The 26,060-nt window shown below is 38.2% G+C and overlaps 2 protein-coding genes across 3 annotated transcripts in view; both read right to left on the minus strand.

Moving 5' to 3' along the window:
- Window positions 1-3,699: 3,699 nt before the first annotated feature.
- On the minus strand, window positions 3,700-6,468 carry LOC130095572 (sex-determining region Y protein-like). The gene is made up of 4 exons (XM_056262329.1): window positions 6,074-6,468; window positions 5,553-5,789; window positions 4,857-5,018; window positions 3,700-3,818 (listed from the first exon to the last, which is right to left on the minus strand). Exons 1-4 carry the CDS (start codon window positions 6,450-6,452, stop codon window positions 3,700-3,702), a joined length of 897 nt encoding a protein of 298 aa, XP_056118304.1. The 5' UTR covers window positions 6,453-6,468.
- Window positions 6,469-8,258: 1,790 nt separating this feature from the next.
- Window positions 8,259-26,060, minus strand: part of clint1b (clathrin interactor 1b) — a 35,723-nt gene continuing 17,921 nt past the window's right edge. The window contains exons 5-12 of one of the 2 annotated variants that reach the window (XM_056262236.1): window positions 25,189-25,359; window positions 23,683-23,863; window positions 22,719-22,959; window positions 21,438-21,519; window positions 19,838-19,915; window positions 13,798-14,063; window positions 11,100-11,274; window positions 8,259-10,043 (exon numbers count right to left, since the gene is read on the minus strand). In XM_056262236.1, the coding sequence (XP_056118211.1) occupies window positions 9,703-10,043; window positions 11,100-11,274; window positions 13,798-14,063; window positions 19,838-19,915; window positions 21,438-21,519; window positions 22,719-22,959; window positions 23,683-23,863; window positions 25,189-25,359 (1,535 nt within the window). In that variant the 3' untranslated portion in view covers window positions 8,259-9,702. The remainder of the gene's footprint in view (window positions 10,044-11,099; window positions 11,275-13,797; window positions 14,064-19,837; window positions 19,916-21,437; window positions 21,520-22,718; window positions 22,960-23,682; window positions 23,864-25,188; window positions 25,360-26,060) is intronic. The other variant, XM_056262237.1, reaches the window with a different exon arrangement.

A 26,060-nucleotide genomic window follows, 5' to 3' on the forward strand; every position in this document is an offset into this window, starting at 1 on the left:
AGTCTTAAAATCACATGATGCTTCATTCCATTTTAGCCAAAATGTGACAGCATAATTTTACTTCACAACCTTCACTTCAGATGGGACTGGATTTAATAGGAGAGACGAGAAAAATGGGAGTGAAACAAACGATTATCTCCTTAAATTAAAGAGATAGTTCACCCAAAAATTCATCATTTACTAATCCTAAAGTTATTCCAAACCTGTATGAGTTTCTTTGTTCTGAACTAAAAAAAAGATATTTTGAAGAATGTTGTTAATCAAACAGTTGACGGCACCCATTGACTTCCACAGTATTTTTTTTCCCTACTGGAAGTCAATGGGTGCCGTCAACTGTCTACCAACATTTTTCACAAGTTCTAAACTTTTTCCCACATAGTTTTTGATTAACATTAGTTTGGGAAACACTGTCATAATGTAATACTTAATGCATTTTATGTTGTAATATTTTAGGAAAATATTTTCTCTTTCTCTCTTTTTTATATATATCAATATGGCACACAATAATCCCATTCAGATCTAAGTGATAAACAAGTTAGGTCAAAAGTAATCAAAAAGTAGTCTGAATACATTACCTAAAATGAGTAATCTAGATTACGTTACTAACTACAATTTGCATCATGTAATTTGTAATCAGCAACGGACAACAATTTGCAAGTAATCTGCCCAGCACTGCTTGTTGTTAGCTAACAAATCCCACTATCTGTCGCCAGTTTCAACATATACGTCTTAGTAGTGCTGTGATTAAACTCAAGTTTTTTTTTTTTTACTAGGACAAAATCTAAGATGATGAGTTCATCTTTAAATCTCGGTACCTGCATGTGTCACAGTGGACTTTGACCGATGATGTCATGTTGCAGAAACAAACTTTGGGCACTTGTTGAGAAGACTCTGCAGCAAGGACGTCACAGATACTTTGTTGGTCCAAACATGTATATTGATGGTAAAGAACTTGTTTTGCAGGTCATGGAGGTCACCAAGTGAACTGCATTTGAACCAGTTTACAGTACTGGTCTGCTTTCCTTTACATGGTTTGGCCTGAGAAAAGGACTGTTTTCACAATATTCAAAATTGTAATTTAAAGGTTAAAAGACTAAACAGAAAAGTCATTTTGAAGTACAACTGTTGATTTTTACTTTAATTTTTCATTTACTTTATTTATCATGATTATTACAGGTCCTTCTAAAAAAATTAGCATATTGTGATAAAGTTCATTATTTTCCATAATGTAATGATAAAAATTTAACTTTCATATATTTTTGATTCATTGCACACCAACTGAAATATTTCAGGTCTTTTATTGTTTTAATACTGATGATTTTGGCATGCAGCTCATGAAAACCCAAAATTCCTGTCTCAAAAAATTAGCATATCATGAAAAGGGTCTCTAAACGAGCTATTAACCTAATCATCTGAATCAACTAATTAACTCTAAACACCTGCAAAAGATTCCTGAGGCTTTTAAAAACTCCCAGCCTGTTTCATTACTCAAACCCGCAATCATGGGTAAGACTGCCGACCTGACTGCTGTCCAGAAGGCCATCATTGACAACCTCAAGCAAGAGGGTAAGACAGAAAGAAATTTCTGAACAAATAGGCTGTTCCCAGAGTGCTGTATGAAGGCACCTCAGTGGGAAGTCTGTGGGAAGGAAAAAGTGTGGCAAAAAACGCTGCACAACGAGAAGAGGTGACCAGATCCTGAGGAAGATTGTGGAGAAGGACCGATTCCAGACCTTGGGGGACCTGCGGAAGCAGTGGACTGAGTCTGGAGTTGAAACATCCAGAGCCACCGTGCACAGGCGTGTGCAGGAAATGGGCTACAGGTGCCGCATTCCCCAGGTCAAGCCACTTTTGAACCAGAAACAGCGGCAGAAGCGCCTGACCTGGGCTACAGAGAAGCAGCACTGGACTGTTGCTCAGTTTTGCATGTCATTCGGAAATCAAGGTGCCAGAGTCTGGAGGAAGACTGGGGAGAAGGAAATGCCAAAATGCCTGAAGTCCAGTGTCAAGTACCCACAGTCAGTGATGGTCTGGGGTGCCATGTCAGCTGCTGGTGTTGGTGCACTGTGTTTTATCAAGGGCAGGGTCAATGCAGCTAGCTATCAGGAGATTTTGGAGCACTTCATGCTTCCATCTGCTGAAAAGCTTTATGGAGATGAAGATTTCATTTTTTCAGCACGACCTGGCACTTGCTCACAGTGCCAAAACCACTGGTAAATGGTTTACTGACCATGGTATTACTGTGCTCAATTGGCCTGCCAGCTCTCCTGACCTGAACCCCATAGAGAATCTGTGGGATATTGTAAAGAGAAAGTTGAGAGACGCAAGACCCAACACTCTGGATGAGCTTAAGGCCGCTATCGAAGCATCCTGGGCCTCCATAACACCTCAGCAGTGCCACAGGCTGATTGCCTCCATGCCATGCCGCATTGAAGCAGTCATTTCTGCAAAAGGATTCCCGACCAAGTATTGACTATTGAGTGCATAACTGAACATAATTATTTGAAGGTTGACTTTATTTTTTTGTATTAAAAACACTTCTTTTATTGGTCGGATGAAATATGCTAATTTTTTGAGACAGGAATTTTGGGTTTTCCTGAGCTGTATGCCAAAATCATCAGTATTAAAACAATAAAAGACCTGAAATATTTCAGTTGGTGTGCAATGAATCTAAAATATATGAAAGTTTATTTTTTATCATTACATTATGGAAAATAATGAACTTTATCACAATATGCTAATTTTTTGAGAAGGACCTGTATACATTTCATTTATTATTGTACTTTACATCTATTATTAATTTTTTTCTTCCTCTGACTGACCCCAACCTTGTTTATCTAAGAAATTATTGTAAATATCTTTCAATTTACAGGACATCATATGCTGACTCACCTGTTGTTCCAGTTCTGGTGAGATTGTTCCAATGTTTCCTAAATGTTCTATTTGTGTAGGTATGTGTATTGATGTTAAATGTAAAGCAGTCTTTCTAAATACACATCAGATCTTTCATATTTCATCTCAAGCAGTCAGATTTAGCAATAAGATGGACTAAATGACTAAATGTAAATGTAAATGTAAGATGTTGAAATACATATATTTACAATGGCCTTTCATATTATTAAAAGTCTGGGTCGGGAAGTAGGGTAAAATAATGAAATCTGTGATACACCACTTGAATGGCATAAGCATTTATACATTATTGGCAATCACAATTCAGAGCCTGGTCTGTTTCATAACAGATACTGCATGTTTCTCATTCCCTTCCATTGTTCATGAACATGCAGACACTCCTGAATGCAGGACATTTTTATTTGTACATTTTTACCTAAAAAACAATCAATTACTAAGACAGTAGGTATATGAAAATGGACACACTCTCTGCAGTCCAGTCAAGAGAACAAACAGGAACCCAGAAGTCTAGAATTAATGAAAAGACTTTCCTCTTAATTATCATCATGGAGAGAATATTCACGATTCAACGTCTCATGCCTCTGGTCTTCATAGTGTCTCATAACGTCAGTGACATGGCTAGAATAGTTTGAATGTGGGATGGATCTGTGAGAAAAATTACATTTTGTTTTCAGCATATGAAAAGTAGCATTACAAATCCTTTCTATTATAAAATGTTAATTTGAGAATTTATATAAAAAAAAAAAAAAAAAAAAGCACATTGCAATATAGGGAGGGGGTTTTGAAAGCTCACTCTGGGTAGAACTGCGGTCCAGTCATGTGGAGGTTTGCAGAGAGGATACAGTGAGGAGCGGAGTGAAGACTGTTGGTGACACCTTGTTGCATCTCCATGCCTCGGTTTATGTTGGCTGACAAAAGTATTGTGAAATTTTTAGGGTGAAAAATAATTTGGCTTCATATCATGTTTAATCAGGGTATTAACAGAATGATCCAAATAGTTCAATTCCTGAAGGGTTTAAAAAAAAAACATTTCAAATATCTGTAAGCTTAATTAGGCCGGATTCACATATAGCGCCTAAAAACACGTAGAAAACGCTGGGCGCGGCGCATTCTCCTTTTCCCAAAGCGCTAGGGCGGTTGCGCTCAGGTTGGTTCTTGTCATGTGACCTACTGTGCACTTATGGTGCGCTTGCGGCATTCTGAAAAGTTGAGATGTTCTTATCTCGATGCGGCGCGGACGCGCTTGGAAAAAACGACCGCGTCGCTTCCATTATGAGCGCACATACCGCGCACCTACATTTGAAATAGACGCGATATGTGAGCAGGCCCTTAGTGTTTAGTGTTATTAATTAGTTTTTAATCATGTCTGAAATATCATTAGTTTGAGGGCTCAGAGACACTAACTTGGCAAAACTTGGAAAAAATAAAACAGGTTATTACGTACAGGGTTCCCAATCTTCTTATGATCCAAGAACTTTTTAAAGCACCTTTTATTTTATATCAAGCACAATAAAGACAATAAAGGTGGGTTTATTACTGCCAATCTGGACAGTATCAAAGACCTACTGTACCCGTGTCTATCATTACTGCAGTAATGTTAAGACATACTCACTAAAAATCAAATTTAAAGGACATATGACCCTTAGACTTTTTTAAAGTCTAGGCCTATGACTTAGAATGTCAGTAACCAAACAGTTGATGGACCCCATTGACTCCCATAGTATTTTTTTTCCCCTACTATGTAAGTCAATGGGGTCCATCAACTGTTTGGTTACCGACATTCATCAAAATATCTTTTGTGCTCAGCAGAAGAAAGAAATTCATACAGGTTTGAAACAACTTGAGGGCGAGTAAATAATGACAGAATTTTCATTTTTAAGCGAACTATTCCTTTAACTTATACTGAACGTGTAATATTCAAAGACAAGGACACATAGAAGTTGAACCTGGAAGAATTAGACAGCTCTGCCCTCTGATGTCTCTGACTGATGGGTAAGGGTTGGATCTCCGTGCCCATGTCAGAGTGGAGAGTGAGGAGATTTGGGTCGCCGCAGGGATGGCCGTTGGCCCTCTGGGGACGGAACGCTTCTTTGGCTGATAGACCCAATCTGTATTAATGCAGGAACATGAGAAAAAGAAATCTGAAGCAGTTTCAAAAGAGATTCTATGTATGCCTTTTTAAGTGCCCCTATTATGCTTTTTTTCCCCTCGAATTTTACCTTTCATGTAGCATGTAATATATCGGTTTGTGAATGTAAAAGGACCGCAAAGCCCCAAAGATCAAAGTACATGATAAATTAAGTCCTGGGGACCCCACACACTGCACATTTTGTACGTCTCTCTCTTCTGACACACTCAGTTCAGTGTATGGATCTCTCGAGCTGATGATCTGAATCAGGTGTGTTAAATAAGGGAGAAATACAAGATATGCAGATCAGATAAGTGGGTCCCCAGGACTAAGATTGAAAACCACTGCTTTATCCATCAAACCGTTTCAGACACTGTGAGAAAGGAGGTGAAGCTGCAATGTGTATTATGAGAAAATTCAAGTGTTTTTTTAACCTTGGATGCATGTAAACCTATTGTAGGAGACCTCCAAAACAAATGTCTTTAATGTCTTCGAATATTTCCGCATAGATTACCTGGGTACTTCCGCATGTGTTCTGCCTTGATTTTATGTGCTTCCACATAGTATGGCTCCTTCTGCTCTTCAGACAGTTTGTTCCATTCTAACCCCAACTGGACACTGATGTCGCAGTGTCTGGCCATAGGGTTGGCCTTAGACAAGGTGGGTCGGTGAATCTTTGACCATAATATGAAGGCATTCATGGGTCTTTTGATAGACACTTTTTTGTTCTGAGATCTTTCCACCTTACTTTCTGCTCACAAAAACAGTTCAAATGTTATGCTGCATCTGCATGCACATGAAAACTTTACAAAGTCATAAACGTGCTTAAGTCATGAAGTAAATGTGTCACTTAACCAATTATTTTGGTTACAAAAACTCTTATCTTGAACCATAAAAAGTAGAATAATTAAATGTAACGCATCTTTACAGCTATACTTTAAAAATTAATGCTTGAAATACTTAGAAATGTAAAGGAAGAGAATGGCGCTTTTTTTAAGGTTCTGGTCCAGAGGAAATATCCCTCCATCCACCTACCTGCTCCTGAAGTCGCTTGAGTAAAGTTCAGTCCTCCTTGGAGATAGTCTTGCACAGAAGCCTCGTTGATTGGCTCACGGTTTACAGGCTCCTCGCTGATTGGCTGATGGTATAGCATTGGAAAAGGTGCCACGAGAATTGGCTGATGGTTTACCATCGGAAAATACGAATGGCTGATTCGCTGATTGTTTACCACCTGAAAAGGTGGCACGGCGATTAGCTGATGGGTTTCTGTAGGAAAAGGCGCCACGCTGATTGGCTGATAGTTTGTTTCTGGGAAAGGCACCTCACTGGACAAATTACAATTAAATGACTGATGCATGTCTTTAAGTGAAAAAAACTGCGAAATGTTTAACGAAGAAAGTGCGTGATCTCCCATCTCCGGTGAATCTTGAGCCGAGGGATGATGTGGACATATAACGTTATTCATGTCAGCGTTTTCCTGTTCAACACCAACGTCAATTGTCACCGACCTGTTGACTGAATTGTAATCTTCATGCGGTGGTTGATCTTGTCTGTGAGTCGTCAAACTGTCAACTTCAGTTCGGTCACCGACTCGTTGAGCTTCGACAGAACTATTAGCTATAAAAACACCATTTTCTTCTGTTTCGGCACATTTGGGTTCCGCTTCATCAGTTGTTGAACCTTCTTCAGCTTCTCTGAACCTCAGCCTCGCTCTCATTTTGGGGTGTCTGTCCATTAGTTTGTCAGCCTGTCGTAACTCAACTGTAACGGTCGTGGAATGTTACAAATTACTCGCCTGCATCCTTTAAGAAAACAAAAACAAACAAACGTCAGATAATCGATTCTCGCGATTGTGACGTCATCTGACAAAGACCAATTCGTAAATTCTTATCCGATATTTGTCCAAAATTGTATTTGGGTAAATTGTATTGTCGGGTCACATTAACCTCGAATTTAAAATAAAATAAAATTAAGTAACAATAATTATTATTATTCTAACAATACACATAGAATAATTATAATACTATTAATAAACCGTTATTTTGGTGAAGTCAGGTGAGCCACTTTCAAAGTTCCACATGCCCTCTTAAAGAGATAGTTTAACCGAAAATGAACATTTTGTCATTTACTCGCCCTCAATTTGTTCCAAACCTGTATGAGGTTTTTACCTTTTATATACCCGGTTTTTTGTGTGTGTTTTTTTTACTGTTGAAAACAAATAGATATTTTAAAGATTGTTGGAAATCAAAAAGTTGACGGTGGCCATTGACTTCCATAGTAATGGGGAAATGTGGAAGTCAATGGGTGCCGTCAACTGTCTGGTTACCAACATTCTTCAAAATATATTTTGTTTTCAACAGAAGAAAGAAACTCATACAGGTTTGGAACAACTTGAGGGTGAGTAATTGATGATCATTTTCATTTTTTGGGAGAACTATCTAACTCTCTAAAGCCAAGTGCATATGCGTTTTTATGTTTTTATACTTGATAAATCCGGCTTTATGGCTCATAATTTAGGAGCTATTAATCAAAAAGCTCAGTAGGTTTTATTGTGGGGGCAAAACATAATCCGGTGCAATTCAATGATGAATGAAAATGTACAAATGAACGTTCCTCAAAAGCCAGATGGATCATATTTGATACATACTGTATTTTAGCATTATTGTTTTTCAAAATGATGTATGGATAATCAAGTAAACTAAGTTGCTTCAGTCCAGTAAATGTTCATTTTGAAATATTAATAATATAAATAACCATCTATCAGACTAGAAGGCATTCTATACAACAGGTTGTTCAGCAAAGTTGTGTTCAATTTTATCATTTAAAGAACATAGAAATGCATGCATCATGATACAGAGGCTTTATAGGGTTGTGACTAACCCTGGTGTCGACACTGGAGGGAGCCACAGGACACAAGACATTTGAGGGATTCTCTACTGTCCCGAATCAAGAGACCATCATAGAAAAGCTGTTTTTTTATTTTTATTATAAATTTTTGAAACGCATTTGGTTTCAATAGAGGCACTAATCACCTCAGTACTACCAATTCATTAAAATTATAGGGAATTATCCATCAAAGTTTAAGACGGAGGACCAAGAAACCTACTTTCATGAACAATATATTAACGTACAATCGTCAACTTATAAAAATGGTCCTCTCTCCTACTGACCGCTAAAAGGCTGGACACCTACTACAACACCATTAAAGTCGCAAAGACCGTTTTTGATGAAATCGTTTAATGTTAAACAAAATCTTTTGAGTACAATAAAATCAAAAAAATTAAATCTGAAAAGAAACTATAATGAAAGAGGCGCTCGATCTTCTGTTTCTCTTTACATTTGCATAAACTAAAAAGTGTTCACTGAATTTACCCATGTCTAGAACAATGTAATTAAGCACATGATCTCTCTGTATAATGTTAAGTATTAAAATAAGAAACTAAACCCCTATGGAATAAATCTAAATAGTAATAAAATAAAGATTTGGTCATTTGGAACATAATGCCTCGGTGCCTGTTGGAGGACCCTTTGTTTGTTTAGGTGTAAAGCAGCATATGGGAAAATGGACAAAACCAATTTTTTTTTTTTTTAAAAAGGGCGCCAGTAAACTTAATTTAGGGTTCACAATACCTTCATCGATTCCATAGCCACCATAGACATTACATAAATGTAACTGACCCGCATCAATGCTTAAAACTGTAAAATCGACATGCAAAAAAGAACAATAGATATGACTGTTATTATGAGGCATTATAAATACCAATTCAAGTAGTTAATAGAAATGTGTAACACCACTCCTGCTACCACCAAAGCACATGTTTCTCAAACTCGGTTGGAAGAGACCCCTAAAAATCATTCAAGAATGTAATGGCTTACGCTATTCATGTAACAGTTTCGGATCCATCAAGTACAGTTAATAACCTTCATACAAATTTGTATTAAAAAGGTGGCCATTTTCACCGGGAGGCACACTTCAAATTTCGCTCAGGCAGCTTGCTACACGAAAGTCTTGAAACTATATCAGATATAGTCTGTAAAAAAACAAAAACAAACAAAAAAACCCCATCTAAATAACAGATGTTGGAGTGATAACGGAATATAAGGAGTGACGGTATATCAGACAAACTGTAACAATTCAAATCGTTAACAAAAACAATAGTAAATATTAAGGACCTGTGGTAGTTTGTCCCGTCTTATACCATCTGAGAAGTGAGTAAAATAATTTACTTTTTGCACACCGAGATATTTACAAAGTCAACCCTTCACGGCCTTTAAATCACAGCATGAGTGATGCAAAATATGAGGTAATTTCTGAAATCAGATGTATTTGAAATGGTGAACAGGGGGAGAAAAAAAGTCTGAGGTTTCTGTTATGAAACAGTGGAAAAATGTACCAAACTGCACACAGCCATCTTTTTCTTTTCTTTTAAAAGTATACAATATGCTTTGCACCATTTACAAAAGAAAAATCAGATTATCAACCCCACATGAAATAAAAGCAGATTCTTGTGTGTGTGTGTGTTGTTTCTCTGTATCTGTTAACGTATAGGGGCAAATGATTGAAGAGTTGTGACACTGGCTAGTTTTGTCCATTTTACTGAATGCAGCTCCTTCTTTTGAGAAGGTGTATTTGGACCGTTAACCCTCTTGGAGTGGATCAGCCTTCATTTCCCAAAGTTGCCAAAGTTTGCAAAGGCATCTTGTTTAGGTTGCACCATGGCGGGGTTCATGCTCTGGCCAATACTCATGCTGGGCACACCAAGGGCACCTATTCCAGCAGGCACCATATTCATGCCTATTAGTCCTTGATTGACAGGCATTCCTCCAATACCCACAGAGCCCATTCCCATGGTGCCTGTTGCCATAGTAGGAGGCATTCCCATGCCCATGGTCCCTCCGGCCATCATGGGGGTCACTCCTGCTCGGGGAGTAGCTGCTGACGGCTGGGCATTGAGTGCCATTCCGGCCAAATTCTGGGTGACCATGTTCAAGGGTGGCTGAACACCTAAATGAGAAACATATTATAAATTACAGTTCTTGACCAATAAATAATACATGCAATTACTTATGACTGTGAAAGCACCTCAATTATCAGAGGTGGACAGTAACAATGCATTTCTTCTACGTCTGTATTTAGAGTATTTTAATTTTGGGAAACTTTTATTTCACTACATACTTTGGCATAATATTGTACTTTTTACTTCACTACATTAAAACGTATCGTTCCACGCTATTTCGAACTGAAGACATCTCCCCATCGTAAGAGCGATGTCCGATTCGTGTTGATTCTTTTCAATGGACCTGATGGAGTTGGTTCACAAATAACACTGCACAATTAATTTGGGAATTGCAGTTATAGGCCCAGTTTCACAGACAGGGCTTAGAGTAAGCCAGGATTAGGCCTTAGTTTAATAAGGACATTTCAGTAGCTTTTATAAACGTGCCTTAGAAGAAAACATTACTGGTGTGCATCTTGAGACAAAATAATCACGCTTACATATTTTAAGATATGCCAGTGCAAGTCGCTTTCAGTTAAAACAGCTCAAACATGCATTTTAGTCTGGGACTAGCTTAAGCCTTGTCTGTGAAACCGGGGGATACAGTTGCAACTGTTCCTGAGTCAACAACTCACTGATTCAATGCGACCGATGAAAATAACTAATGAATTTTAGTATTGATTTTTGTCAGTGAAATCTTATTTAGGTCATGACTATCAGTTATTTATGAACAAAATCAGCTTTTTAAGCCCATTGAAATGCTTAAATGTGGGCATGTGTGTCATTGTCTGTATAGGCGATTATGAACATTATGAACATGTTTGAATAGCTTTCCTCTTGAAATGTTAACGCATTTCGTCCCATATGACGTCTGAACATTGTATTTGCAATACATACATACTAAATGTATGCACTGATCTTTCTTAGTGCTGAGTAGTGACTAGTCTGACTAGAATAAATATATGGTTCAGTACTTTTTACCTCAAAGAACAAGCTACTATCAACTCAAAGCAAGACAATCTGGTTTGAATCAAAGATAATTGTCAAGCAATGGGATTTCTAACCTTGCTGTATCATGGTATTGAGTGTGGGCTGTGAGGGCTTGGGAGGATTCAGGCCTGCAGACAGGAAATCCAGGCTGATGTTGACGCTTGAGTCTGACCAGGTGGCGGGCATTGATACCTTCCCCCCTGACTTCTGTAGTCCCATCTGCTGAGTCAATAAGGGACCCCCTATTGTCTGACAAAGAAAGAGCAGCAAGTAAATTACTGTAATTATTTATTTTTTATAATGTTTAATCAGAATGTCATAACTAGACCTTCTGGTGAAAACGCCAGACTTCCCTCTGGTGATGTATCCAGTGTAGGGGAAAGTTCCTAATAAAATTAATGCAATTTATGCCTAAATTAATAACTAAAAAAGTATAAATAAAAACAGTGAAATGCAAACATGCAATAATTAAATCAGTGTTTCCCCTACCAAACGACCCCCCGCCCCCCCTAAATTGCTGACGAAATCCAGTCATAAAAAAGAAATTTACTGTATATCGCGGAATTTCATGGAATTTGTCAATCTTTTGAGGAATAAATAGAAAGCAGTTCAGTATACACTTGAAATCAAATCGCGATGTAGACAAGTGTGTGTGGATATTAAACCACAAAGACAATTTAAATACGAATCCTGCTTTTTCTGTGTGAATGAATGGTGCAGCCGACGCGCAGTTTAATTTAACACACACACACACACACACACTGAAGGACGTGTGACGCTTGCGCTGTTTTTTTGGCCTATATGAAGACACAAATGCATTAACTTCCTCTCCAGGCTCTAGATCCACTCCGAAAGTCACTTCGTGATCATTTAACCGCTTCATTATGACAAACACACAAACTCAAAAGGTCTTCACGGCAACCCGTCAAAATAAAAGTTCGGTTTAACTTGACAGAGATATATTACCGTTGTACAGTAGAATTTAGATATGTCCCAATGTAATAATACTAACACTAATCCAAATAAACTATCATCAAAACTGAATTTAAGGAATAATCCATGTTTTAATTTTAACAGTAAAGCTCATTGTGCAGCACGTTATTTGACAAAAAGTTTATTTAATTTCATATGATTAAAATTGATGATAAATGATAAAATTTGTGTTTTATGTCTTCATTTTATTACCAGAAAAAACACAACACAGAATTAGTGTGAAATTTTTCATTTTTTTTTAAATGTTGTATACGTTTAATAATTCATAATACACTATTTCAATTAATTAGACATGCTTTTTGATTGCTAAAAAATGTACACCACGTATCCGTAACACGCCCGCTCCGCAACACTAGCAGTCCCCCGAAAACCCCCCCCCCCCCCCCCCCCCCCCTCTGAAAAAAAATCCTAGGGGAAACACTGTAAATGTTACACAAATATACTTTATGCATTTAATCTCTCTTTATTAACCAATGTCTGTGCTGCTGACCTTCCGATGACCAAATTTAACCATACTAATAAGCAAAAATGACTTTAGATAAACATAATGTGCGTTTCATTTTTGTTTTTATTGCTGTGTCCTATACTTCTGTAATTCAGAATGGCAGCACAGCTGAAAGGTTTGTTTGAGTGAAGCCCTCTACTGTACAGGAGTGAATTTCCTTAAACTTGGTTTATTCATTTCAATTTTAGTGTGAAAGGGCCTTTACATATGCCAGAAATGTAACTTTTTTTTTGTTATTATAAAACAAACATGCAAGCCCAGCCCAGGTGAGAAAAAGTAACGCAAAAGTAATGTAACATTACTTTTCATTAAATGTAACCGAGTAACGCAATTAGTTCATTTTTTATGCATTAATTTAGGCATAAATTGCATTCATTTTATTAGGAACTTTCCCCGACACTGTGCATACATCACCAGGGGGAAGTCTGGCGTTTTCACCAGAAAAACATTCTGATTAAACATTATAAGGCAAAAAATTTAATGAAACGCGCATGAATTTTGTTCACAATAGAGTCAGGTGCACACAGTACGAGATTATAATAATCCTATACATTTTAATTTTTGTCATACTGTACGAACATGATCTCCACTGTAAGTTATGTCACACTGTAGGATCTCAGTTGTCAATATCAGACTGTATGACAGTCAAGCCTCATTAAAAATAGACGTAAAGACTTGCGTTTGGTGACAGTGAGCTGCATTTACATGTGGGATTAAAATGGTTGCTAGCAAACTTGTCTTGAGAGGAAAAACAGAAATTTTTTTTTTTCAGAAATATGTGGAGGAAGTGGTGGTTTGTTGTTGTCACACTAATTGAGTCATCATTAAGTCATCAACCGATTTGACCGGTGTCGTAGGAGAAGCCACACTGCAGGATTGTGTTTCAAAACTTCTGACACTGGCAGGATTTCATCGTAGGTAAAATTTGAGCGCACATGCATTAATCGCCTGTCAGAGTACATGTCAGAGTACTAGCAATCAAAAACTATAGACTTCAGCCTAAGATCAGAGGAATCTTTTAAGATTCGCAAAATTTGTCTCAGACGACCAAATCATGGCCAAAATCGTACAGTGTGAATCTGGCTTAATAATATGCATTTAGAAAATAGTTTTTTGACAGAAGTGCAGAACACAAAGGCGTCATAAGCATGATTAAGAGTCGCAAATCGCACCAGTGTGCTTTGAGGTCAAAATCCGTACCTGCTACGCAAAATGAGTACAGAATGGCAGATCTGCTGCCCTGAGAAGTCTTTCTGATAAAGTGAACTGTTTACCTGTGATCTGGACAGAGGTGTGGTTGCGTTCTGCGAGCACATGTTGAAGGTCATGCTTTGGGATGCGCTGAGGCTGCTGTTGTTGAGGGCCATCAGGTCGAAGAGGTCAGCGGAAGGAGGTTGGGTGGATGTGGGCGCGGGGGCGGCCGGAGCGGGTACGTCACTGAACAGGTCTGGGATGGCAGATTGAGCAGTGGCAGCAGGAGGACTGGTGGAGGAGAAGGCGTTCCAGTCACCAAACTCACCGTTACCAGTAGACAGCGAACCTGAGGAGACAGCCAATCATTAAACACACACACATATACAAACAAGTGTTCAAATGTTTGGGGTCAGTAAGATTTTTAGAAATTATTACTTTTATTCAGCAACGATGCATTAATCAAAAGTGACTTCTCGAAAGACTTTTACATTATAAAAAAAAAGCCTAATTTCAAATAAATGCTGTTCTCTTAACTTTCTAACCAAAGAATTAAAAGAAAAATTTAAGCAAAAATATCAAGCACAACCACTTTCAACTGTGATTATAAGAAATGTTCCTTGAGCGACCTGAGCACCAAATCAGAATGATTTATGTAGGCAAGGCAAGGCAAGGCAAGGCAAGGCAAGGCAAGGCAAGGCAAGGCAAGTTTATTTATATAGCACATTTCATACACAATGGCAATTCAAAGTGCTTTACATAGAAGAAATTAAAGTAATCAAAACAAATAAGAATAATTAAAACAGTTTAGAATAAAAAATCAAATAAAGTAGTACTGGTCCACCCCCATCTGAGATGGAAGAGATTGAGCCGGTTTACGGTGCCACTGGGCCTCTAGCCCAGGGACGTACTCTGCTGGGGTGGTGCTACACCAGTAATGCCCAGCGGGGCCCCCACAGATCACGCTTCGTGTGCGCTGTCTGCTGCCGTTACCCTTAACGACGCTCTCAGCGACTTCTTATACAGCAGTATAACTTACTCCTTCACTCGCCTCATCGGAGTGAAGACTCTCCCGCTCTCCTTCAAAATCTCTTCCAGAGATTATAAAAATAAATAAATTAGAAATTAGAAAACAAACAAAGACAAAACCAGTACAGTAAAAACAGTTTAGAATAAAAAATAAAGTAAAGTACAGTAAAAACAGTCGGACGGACAGTGGCACAGTGCTCATTCAGTAAATGCATAGCTAAACAGATGTGTTTTGAGTCTGGATTTGAATGTGACTACTGTAGGAACACACCTGATCTCCTCTGGAAGCTGGTTCCAGCTGCGGCTCGCATAATAGCTAAAAGCAGACTCTCCTTGCTTAGAGTGAACCCTTGGTATTTCTAGCTGATGTGATCCTAATGATCTGAGTGATCTGTTAGGTTTATATTCAGTGAGCATATCTACAATATATTGAGGTCCTAGCCCATTAAAAGATTTATATACCAGTAATAATACTTTAAAATCAATCCTAAATGTAACTGGGAGCCAGTGTAAAGACTTGAGGACTGGTGTGATGTGTTCATATTTTCTGGTTCTGCTCAGAAGCCTGGCAGCAGCGTTCTGTATGAGCTGCAACTGTCTTATGGTCTTTTTAGGAAGGCCAGTGAGGAGTCCATTACAATAATCCACCCTGCTGGTGATGAAAGCATGCACAAGTTTCTCTAAGTCTTGATTGGAAACAAAGCATTTAATTCTTGCAATATTTTTCAGATGATAGTATGCTGATTTAGTTATTGCTTTGACATGACTACTGAAACTAGTAGGATCATGTGACACTGAAGACTGCTGGAAATTCAGCTTCACCATCACAGGAATAATTTACATTTTAAAACACATTAAAATAGAAGAGTTTTTTTGTACATTTAAATTGTAGTAATATTTTATGATATTTTTTATTGAATTTAATGAAATACATGTAGCCTTGCATATATGTGTGTGAGTAAATATATATATATATATATATATATATATATATATAAATATATATATATATACACACTCACCTAAAGGATTATTAGGAACACCATACTAATACTGCGTTTGACCCCCTTTCGCCTTCAGAACTGCCTTAATTCTACGTGGCATTGATTCAACAAGGTGCTGAAAGCATTCTTTAGAAATGTTGACCCATATTGATAGGATAGCATCTTGCAGTTGATGGAGATTTGTGGGATGCACATCCAGGGCATGAAGCTCCCGTTCCACCACATCCCAAAGATGCTCTATTGGGTTGAGATCTGGTGACTGTGGGGGCCATTTTAGTACAGTGAACTCATTGTCATGTTCAAGAAACCAATTTGAAATGATTCGAGCTTTGTGACATGGTGCATTATCCTGCTGGAAGTAGCCATCAGAGGATTAGGTACATGGTGGCCATAAAGGGATGGACATGGTCAGAAACAATGCTCAGGTAGGCCGTGGCATTTAAACGATGCCCAACTGGCACTAAGGGGCCTAAAGTGTGCCAAGAAAACATCCCCCACACCATTACACCACCACCACCAGCCTGCACAGTGGTAACAAGGCATGATGGATCCATGTTCTCATTCTGTTTATGCCAAATTCTGACTCTACCATCTGAATGTCTCAACAGAAATCGAGACTCATCAGACCAGGCAACATTTTTCCAGTATTCAACTGTCCAATTTTGGTGAGCTCTTGCAAATTGTAGCCTCTTTTTTCCTATTTGTAGTGGAGATGAGTGGTACCCGGTGGGGTCTTCTGCTGTTGTAGCCCATCCGCCTCAAGGTTGTGCGTGTTGTGGCTTCACAAATGCTTTGCTGCATACCTCGGTTGTAACGAGTGGTTATTTCAGTCAAAGTTGCTCTTCTATCAGCTTGAATCAGTCGGCCCATTCTCCTCTGACCTCTAGCATCAACAAGGCATTTTCGCCCACAGGACTGCCGCATACTGGATGTTTTTCCCTTTTCACACCATTCTTTGTAAACCCTAGAAATGGTTGTGCGTGAAAATCCCAGTAACTGAGCAGATTGTGAAATACTCAGACTGGCCCGTCTGGCACCAACAACCATGCCACGCTCAAAATTGCTTAAATCACCTTTCTTTCCCATTCTGACATTCAGTTTGGAGTTCAGGAGATTGTCTTGACCAGGACCACACCCCTAAATGCATTGAAGCAACTGCCATGTGATTGGTTGATTAGATAATTGCAATAATGAGAAATTGAACAGGTGTTCCTAATAATCCTTTAGGTGAGTGTATATATATATATACACTCACCGGCCACTTTATTAGGTACACCTGTCCAACTGCTCGTTAACACTTAATTTCTAAGCAGCCAATCACATGGCGGCAACTCAGTGCATTTAGGCATGTAGACATGGTCAAGACAATCTCCTGCAGTTCAAACCGAGCATCAGTATGGGGAAGAAAGTTGATTTGAGTGACTTTGAACGTGGCATGATTGTTGGTGCCAGAAGGGCTGGTCTGAGTATTTCAGAAACTGCTAATCTACTGGGATTTCACGCACAACCATCTCTAGGGTTTACAGAGAATGGTCCGAAAAAGAAAAAACATCCAGTGAGCGGCAGTTCTGTGGGCGGAAATGCCTTGTTGATGCCAGAGGTCAGAGGAGAATGGCCAGACTGGTTCGAGCTGATAGAAGGGCAACAGTGACTGAAATAACCACTCGTTACAACCGAGGTATGCAGCAAAGCATTTGTGAAGCCACAACACGCACAACCTTGAGGCGGATGGGCTACAACAGCAGAAGACTCCACCGGGTACCACTCATCTCCACTACAAATAGGAAAAAGAGGCTACAATTTGCAAGAGCTCACCAAAATTGAACAGTTGAAGACTGGAAAAATGTTGCCTGGTCTGATGAGTCTCGATTTCTGTTGAGACATTCAGATGTTAGAGTCAGAATTTGGCGTAAACAGAATGAGAACATGGAACCATCATGCCTTGTTACCACTGTGCAGGCTGGTGGTGGTGGTGTAATGGTGTGGGGGATGTTTTCCTGGCACACTTTAGGCCCCTTAGTGCCAATTGGGCATCGTTTAAATGCCACGGCCTACCTGAGCATTGTTTCTGACCATGTCCATCCCTTTATGGCCACCATGTACCCATCCTCTGATGGCTACTTCCACCATGTCACAAAGCTCTAATCATTTCAAATTGGTTTCTTGAACATGACAATGAGTTCACTGTACTAAAATGGCCTCCACAGTCACCAGATCTCAACCCAATAGAGCATCTTTGGGATGTGGTGGAACGGGAGATTCGCATCATGGATGTGCAGCCGACAAATCTGCGGCAACTGTGTGATGCCATCATGTCAATATGGACCAAACTCCCTGAGGAATGCTTCCAGCACCTTGTTGAATCTATGCCACGAAGAATTGAGGCAGTTCTGAAGGCAAAAGGGGGTCCAACCCGTTACTAGCATGGGGTACCTAATAAAGTGGCCGGTGAGTGTATATATATATATATATATATATATAAAATTCAATATATGAGGGCAAAAATCCCCCTGTATGGGGTTTTGTCTTATTTATATCATATGATATAGTTAAGCAATATCACACGAGTAAGAGTGCTGTATTTTCCCCCCACGAATATCTGCACGATTGCAAATGTGACATTGATTTTATACAACAGTTCAATAAACAAGTTAATATTGTGTAACATCTTAGTCAAAATATTGTCTGTTATCGCTCAATTTCTCCAATAAAATTAGTTCCAAACAAAGTCACAGCAGAACCGTCTCTGAGCAACACACAGCGGTGATTGCTTACTTTTTTTTAATGCAAGTGGTTTTTAACGAATCGAGCGAGCCACTGATTCAGTGACTCGTTCGTAAAGACAGTTTGAATGAATCGGTTGAATGAATGACTCACTGATTAAGACAGTGACTTACCACTACCAACTGGTGGTTTTAGTTTCATATTACAGATTACTTTTTTTAAGTAACTAGTAAAGCAATGCATTACTTTTAAATTAACAGCAAAATATCCATATTACTTTTTCAAACTTTTTGCAGGTTACTTTGTTTTCCCATTTATTGACCGACTTGTTACATTTTTTGTTTTGATTGCTGAATAAGTGTCCTGCATCCTAAATAATGCAATTAGTTACTTTTTAGGGAGTAACGCAATATTGTAATGCATTACTTTTAAAACTGCATAATGTTTTTCCCACATGCCATTTATATATTGACATATATTCCACTATATTTATGCTCACCTAAACGTTTATTATTGATTTGTGTTAATTCTCCTACTTGCGTGGTTATTGGTTCACTGTTGTGTGGCCATTCATGAGACTTCTAACTGGATCCTCACATGCACACACTGCTCTTAAGGAGCGAGTCTCTGTCAGGGGAGATGGAGCATGGATGATGGGAGCTGACGTGTGTCTGTGCTCATAATACTCAGCAGGTAGTTGCTCCATCTGGACCCCTCAGTCATTCATCAATATTTCACTGCGTCGTGTGTTGCTACTCCAATCATATTTCAGACAAGCCAACAGAATTGTCATCCTACTGCCCACCAGCAAAGTGCCACTCGCTCTGCATTGAGGCGAGGCTCAGGGAGGGCAGAGATTCAGAGAATGATGGGAAAAGTCAACTCAAGCCCACCCATTTCTTTCTGTAATGTGGGACACGTTGAATTGCTGTAATAACTTCCTAAATGCTCAAATGGGACAAATTTTGTGGATGTTAGATTAAAAGTCATTCGCCAAGCACGAACGGAGCATAAAAATGGCTTTGGCAAGTAAATAAAATACAAATTTAGGTCAAAGGGATGCAAATATATACTAAAGAAAAGCTACTTTTAAAATGGAAAATTTAGTTACTCTAGAATTTTGCTTCTTCAAAACATACTTCGAAATTTTTTTTTTTTTAAGCACACCTGTACCTCTGACTGGTTTGAGTGTTCAGATTACACTGTTCACATGACTACGTGTTAATGTTTTTTCCATGAAAACTTGCATAGAGACAATAAACAGATCACCAATTATCATCAGGTGAGGCAAAAACCTAATTTTGGTCCCGTTCAGGATTGTACTCTGCATGTGATCTTAAAGGATGTGCAGTTGGATCACACATACCAGCAGCTGACGGGAGACTGGCAGAGGCAGAAGGTGAGGACAAGTCAGCAAAGTCACCAATGAGATCTGAGCTTCCAACTGTAAACAATCAAGACGACGCATAGTCTTTAGAAAGAAATTATATAATATTATTGAGAATTGCAAGTACAAACAGGGCAACAGTACATACACCCCCGTTTCAAAAGTTTGGGGTGGGCAAGATTTTTTTTAAAGGTTTGATCGAAAATAAACTATTTGATTAAAAGAAAATACAGTAAAAACTAATATTGTGCAATATTATTATTACAATTCAGTTTTTTTTTGTTTTAATATTTAAAATTTTTTTTTTTATTCCTGTGCCAGTAAAGCTGAATTTTCAGCATCATTACTCCAGTCAGTGTCACATGATCCTTCAGAAATCATTCTAATATGCTGATTTGGTGCTCAAGAAACATTTCTTCTTATTATCAATGTTTGAAACAGTTGTGCTGCTGATTATTTTTGTGGAAACCAGGATACATTTTTTAACGATTCTTTGATTAATAGAGTTCAAAAGAACAGCATTTGTTTTAAAGATTATATCTGTAACATTAGAAATGTCTTTACTGTCATTATTCATCAATTCAGAGTATCAGCAAGTATCAGTGCTTCAAATTTAATACTTTTTAATATAATTTTCAAGACTTTTCCAAAATAAAATGAAGACCACTTCCATCAGCAGATGGAAAAAATTAAGAAAAAAAATCTGTTGTTATATTAATACTGGACAAAAAATATTTGATAATAATAATTTTTTATTTGGGGATAAAATGGTAATATATTTTTGTTTTAATTAACTTTTATGCATTAAAACGATTTTATGATTTCAAAAAGCAACGAGCAAAAATGTAATTTAAAATCTTTACTGCTGCGTCAGATCGGTTGCATTTTTAAACGTGGATTTAAGACATTTTATGCTTAAGGCTTTATTTTTACATTAAGGAATTAATGCATCCTTGCTGTTTTAATGCAAAATATATTTTTCACGATAGAAGAGAAAATCTCTTTACATAAAATAATGATTTCCTATCGTGACAATGCAGAATAGTAACAACCGGTCAGGACTAAAACTCAAATGCACAGGCAAACACACGTGTCCATCCACGTACAACACAATTAGGTTGTCACAACCTGGTAGCAACAGCTCGTGACCTCCTGACTGATGTCAACGGACACAGCACAGCTGTTGGGCTGGTGATGGGATACGGAGGGACAGCAGCATCTGTGCACCCATCTCCTATTCGTTCCCTCTCTCCCACACACACACACACACGACTCAACCATCTGGGGCACTTAGATGCCTCTGACTGCATCTCTGTCTTCCATGAGTATGACTTTAAAAGTACATCAACTTTTGGGAAAAAAGTTTCTCTTTGAGATTTAAGCTTCTGTGTGGAGGAAATTGGGCTCAAAAACAATGTCCAAGTAGTAAAAGGATATGCTTCACACACACTGAGCAGTGGCATCTATAGAGAAGGGTGTGAGTTCAAAACCCTAACCCTACGTTTGGGCAATAGTTATAGTGATGCTTAAAACAAGAAGCATTTTCAAATGTGGAAAATGCAGCTGATCAGGGTCTTACCTGAAGACACTGGTTGAGCAGAGCCAGAGTCCACCATCAACAGGTCTGCAAACCCTATGCTGGATGTCTGACTCAATGATGCCTGAAAAGAGAATAAAGAATGTCATATTTCACTTCTACCACATGAAGGCAGCACAGGCTTCCTTTTGCAACCATAAGCACTATCACAGAGAGGACTGTGTCGGTGCATTCATGTGTTTTTGTTTAGATTTTGCAGTCTTCTATACGGACACCTTCTGCAGTGTCTATGTAAAAATCAATATAAACTACTGGTCGAGTTGTTATTATTATTATGGCCAATATAAATAAATATTTATAAAATAAGATGGCCAATATAACACTAATATAATAATAAAAAAATTTTTTTTACATTTTTTTATTTATTATTATTGCTAATGCAAATAAACTTAATAACAGCAATATATTATAAATAAATTATTCAACCTATGGGAAAAAAACATGCTTAAAATTATGGATTATTCTAAAAAATAAATTGTCCTGTAGTCAATGCTTTTATCTCTTAAAACTCATCTTTGATAATCCATGGACTATCATTATGCAAATTAGTGTCAGCCTCCACTCAATCACACGAGCTCGGACTACCTGATACACTCGGTCAACTTTACTGTAGTAAACGCTACACATTGGCATGTGGAAATACTGGTTTAATTCAGCCATATATGTTTGAACCAGATACTGATTCAGAAGAAGTGGAAGAGGGAATTATACAGGCTCCATGTCGATGTATCAGAATGGTAATGCATTTTATGTATTGCTATTTGATATCTATAACGTCTGACACATAACGGTAATTAATGTGATTAGCCATTTGCTTGACTAGGGTATCAAACCGCTAATAATGTGTTGCTAATGTTACACACAAAACCGACAGCTGAACATCAGTATCCTTAAACGCTTCGAACAATTTAGAACGCCAGTGGAGAAAGGCATACATTTCATCACAACATCATAATAGAGAGCAGAGATTTGTAACAACTGTTTAGAAAGAACATTTAAACAGTTGTGTTACAAAGTGTGGACAAATCAGTCTTTTAGATCAGATTTCAATCTGACACACAATTATTGGATTTGGAATGACAATGTGAATGTAGCCTTAGATTGTGAAACTTACTGACACTCCTGCAGTTACAAAATTGGCCAAATGTGTTAACCTGGATATTTTAAAACGGCTTTAAACAACTTAAATGAAACGGAAGGCTCTTGCGCTAAAATCTTTATGTACCCTTTACAGCAGGATGCATTTGGAAGGCAGTATTTTACCTTGTTGTTGTCAGCATCGGGACTGCTTTTGCCGCCAGTGTAATGTGCCGCTGCGCCCAAGTCGACGGTTTTGGACGGGACTCCGCCGCGTTTGCGTGTGGAGGTGGTAGTGGTGGTGGAGGTGATTGTATCTGTGTTCTGTGTGATCTGGATGCTCTTGGTTGTTACAGTTTCTTCATCATCCTTGAACTCTGACTTTGCAAGACGACCGTTCCGTGAAACTTTGTCCTCCTCATTGTCACTGCAGGAAGAGGCAACAGTAAGACAAAAACGAATAAAGTAGTCAAAAATTACACTACAGGGCAGAAGTGTGATAGTTAATTTATCTACAGGTGGTTTCATTCAAAGAACATTTCAAAGCATTCAAATCAGCATTAAATAAAAATGTACCCATTTTCTAAATTCTGTTATTGTGAACAATTCACTTTGTATTCCTTAATCAAGATGTCATAACTTGATCCAGACATCTCTCTGGTGATACATGCACAGTCCTCCTTCCTTACTATTTTATCTGCAAGCTCACATTCAGCCGATGTGCCTTAGCCAATCACCAAATGATGGATAGAACCTACATCCTAAATTTGGTCTTTTTTTGATAATCCGTTTTATACACTCGGATGTACGTCACAATACATAAAAGGCCAATTCAAACCGCAGAAACAAATGCCAAAAAAACACGTTTGTTGGGTTTTGTCGGATCAGTGTGTTACTTCTGTCGGAGTCTGTAGCCGTTGGTTGGGTTCGTTTTCATCCGACTGAACATAGTCAATCAGCGTTTTTCGTTGTCAGTTGGGGCATGACAGTTATTTTTCAAAATATTCCAAATCCAATGGGCAACTTGTTTGTTGGTGTTTGTCTGTACGGTGTGAATTGGCCTTAAGAAAAAATCTGTCTCTACTTCGGTTTCATAGCTTTTTACTTTATAGCTTTATCAATTCTATGGACTGAAAATTCAGTAACGTACCTGATGCGGTCTGGCGAGTCATCTCTCTCCTTCTTGCGGAATTTGTTGATGGTGTCATCAATGGTGCTTCCAATTTTGTCACTTATCTCCCCAAATTTTTCACTGAACGGGAAGCTGCTCTTGTTTTTGTCCCAGTCCTCGTCCCAGTTGCTTTTGGATTCGGGGTCAAATCGTTCTCCCGCTGGGAATGTTGATACAGAATTGGTTAGGTACTGAATTTATTTGAGATATTTAATGCATCCGATATTTAACGCAGACGCACATCAAAATAAATGCTTTTTTTTAAAAGAGATAAAATGAAATGAATGACCAATAAACTGCCACCCCGGACACCCCACTGGCTCCGCCACTGCATATACACGCATTTCTAATTTCGAAAAGTGTGGAAAATACACCCGACTAGAAACCCTCAACCCCAACTTAAAATCAAGCTGTCTACCCCGCCTCTGACCCTGTGGTATTTTTATCTTTCACAACCAAAAAGAAAAATCCATCATTAGAATGCCATAAATAATTGGAAATTTGAACCTGTAGTACAGCTAATAAAGGGAAAGATCTGAGCAGCAATCAAAGCAGAAACCAAGCACAATCTTTTGACTTTGCACACAAGTAACATCACTAATGACATGACAAGGGACATGGCATCTTGACTTGATTAGACAGCTCTAAGAGAAAACATGTAAAACAAAAAGCAGAGATCTGATTATTTCTTCTAACCTGATCATAAACATCACCAAATGATGCAGTGAGTAAAGTTGAAAAAGTGATAGCCCTGAAATCAAAACAGCTCTAATCAAAAGATCAGTAGTGGAAAGAAGGGAATCCAGGGGGAATTTTTCCATACTATGCGAGAAAACTTCAGAGGGCCTAAAACAAATCCCTGTGGGATGCCAACAGTACAGAGACAAAGCAGCTCACTTTTGGGGTCAATCACAGTTTCAACAGATAAAAATAATGCCTCAAAATGACCTAGGTCCAAAGGGAATTTCATGCTTTATTTGATTACACAACGTCACAATGCATTTAGGGAACAAAAAAAGCGGTACCTGATAGGAAGAAAAAACTTCTCTTGAAAGCACCAGCAACTTGGCATCTTTTTTTTTTTGTGAACATCAACATTGTACATGACGCATGTATTAGCTTTACTGTCTAGGAAATGTTTGCAGAACAGTCTTAGTATACTGATATTAATTGTGAGCAGATTATCTTGGCATGCGTTTGCACCATGTATACTGGCACAAGTTGTCGTCGGATTATCAATTAATAAATTATGCAAGCTTCAGCTTTTTGCCCATTTTCCCAGTTAATGTCTTAAATAACATTTATTACGTTTTTAGGTTTGGGGCAAAACAATCTCTCTTTTCAACCAGTGGCAGACAGCAAGAATATCTGGGAAACCTGTCTCGAAACCTTCATTTTGGCAGTTCCATTTAGTGGCATTAGTGGTTAGAAATCATGCACTATCAAATTTAGCAACACTCAAATTTGCTCCATTTGATCACTTACAGTTACTTTGTTTGAAGCCTCCCATGCTGTCAGAAGATACTCCAATGTATTTGTCTTTATTCTTCTTAGCTTTCTTCCTCTCCTCACGTAACCGATCATCATCCTGAACAAACTCGACCATTTCTTTAACCTTCTGCCGTACATTAATGCCCTGGTCCTTCCCATTCTCATCTAGCAAAACAGAAAAGAGCATGTCAAGTCATATGGAACTGTTTGGCCCATTTATTCTCGTTTTTGCAAACCTCCACTAGATACAGTAAGTAAAAAAAAAATGTTGACAAGAACCGCAATGTCAGAATTATTGAAATATTATTAAATAAGATAATGCTGTAGTCAACTTTTCTTTCAATGCCAGAACAGCTGGAACACTTGGAATGGAAGGATTGCATGGCTCTTCTACAAAAGTCTTGGTAGGCTGCTAAATTATTTCTTATTGTTTGCCTCATTAAATATGCATTGTATACAAATTCAGAAATACAGTGGTGTAAAGGCAAACCTTTTGGGTTGAATACCGAAATGAAACCAAAGCTACTGATGTGCTAACGTTCATGAATAGTCTCAGTGGATGATTGAAAATCCTTGAAAAATGATGAAATATTAAACCGAATAGCTTCTGAAAAGCCACAGATTCTTTGAAACATATTTAGAACAAGGTAGAGCTTTTAATAGCTACAAAAAAGGAAAAGAAACAGACAGTAACACCTCAAACACTATGACTATGAAGTTGCAGGATCTGTCATTCATGTTACTGCTTTGTCATTCACGAATAAAACAAATGCAGCTTAAAAGACGTAGTGCCTTCAGAAAGACTTTAGTACTTTTCACATTTTTGATGAAATTTAATATTTTTCACCTTTAATTCATTTATGAAT

The sequence above is a fragment of the Rhinichthys klamathensis genome, unplaced genomic scaffold, assembly GCF_029890125.1.
Source record: "Rhinichthys klamathensis goyatoka isolate OS25496 unplaced genomic scaffold, OSU_Roscu_1.1 h1tg000191l_1, whole genome shotgun sequence".
Taxonomy (NCBI): domain Eukaryota; kingdom Metazoa; phylum Chordata; class Actinopteri; order Cypriniformes; family Leuciscidae; genus Rhinichthys; species Rhinichthys klamathensis.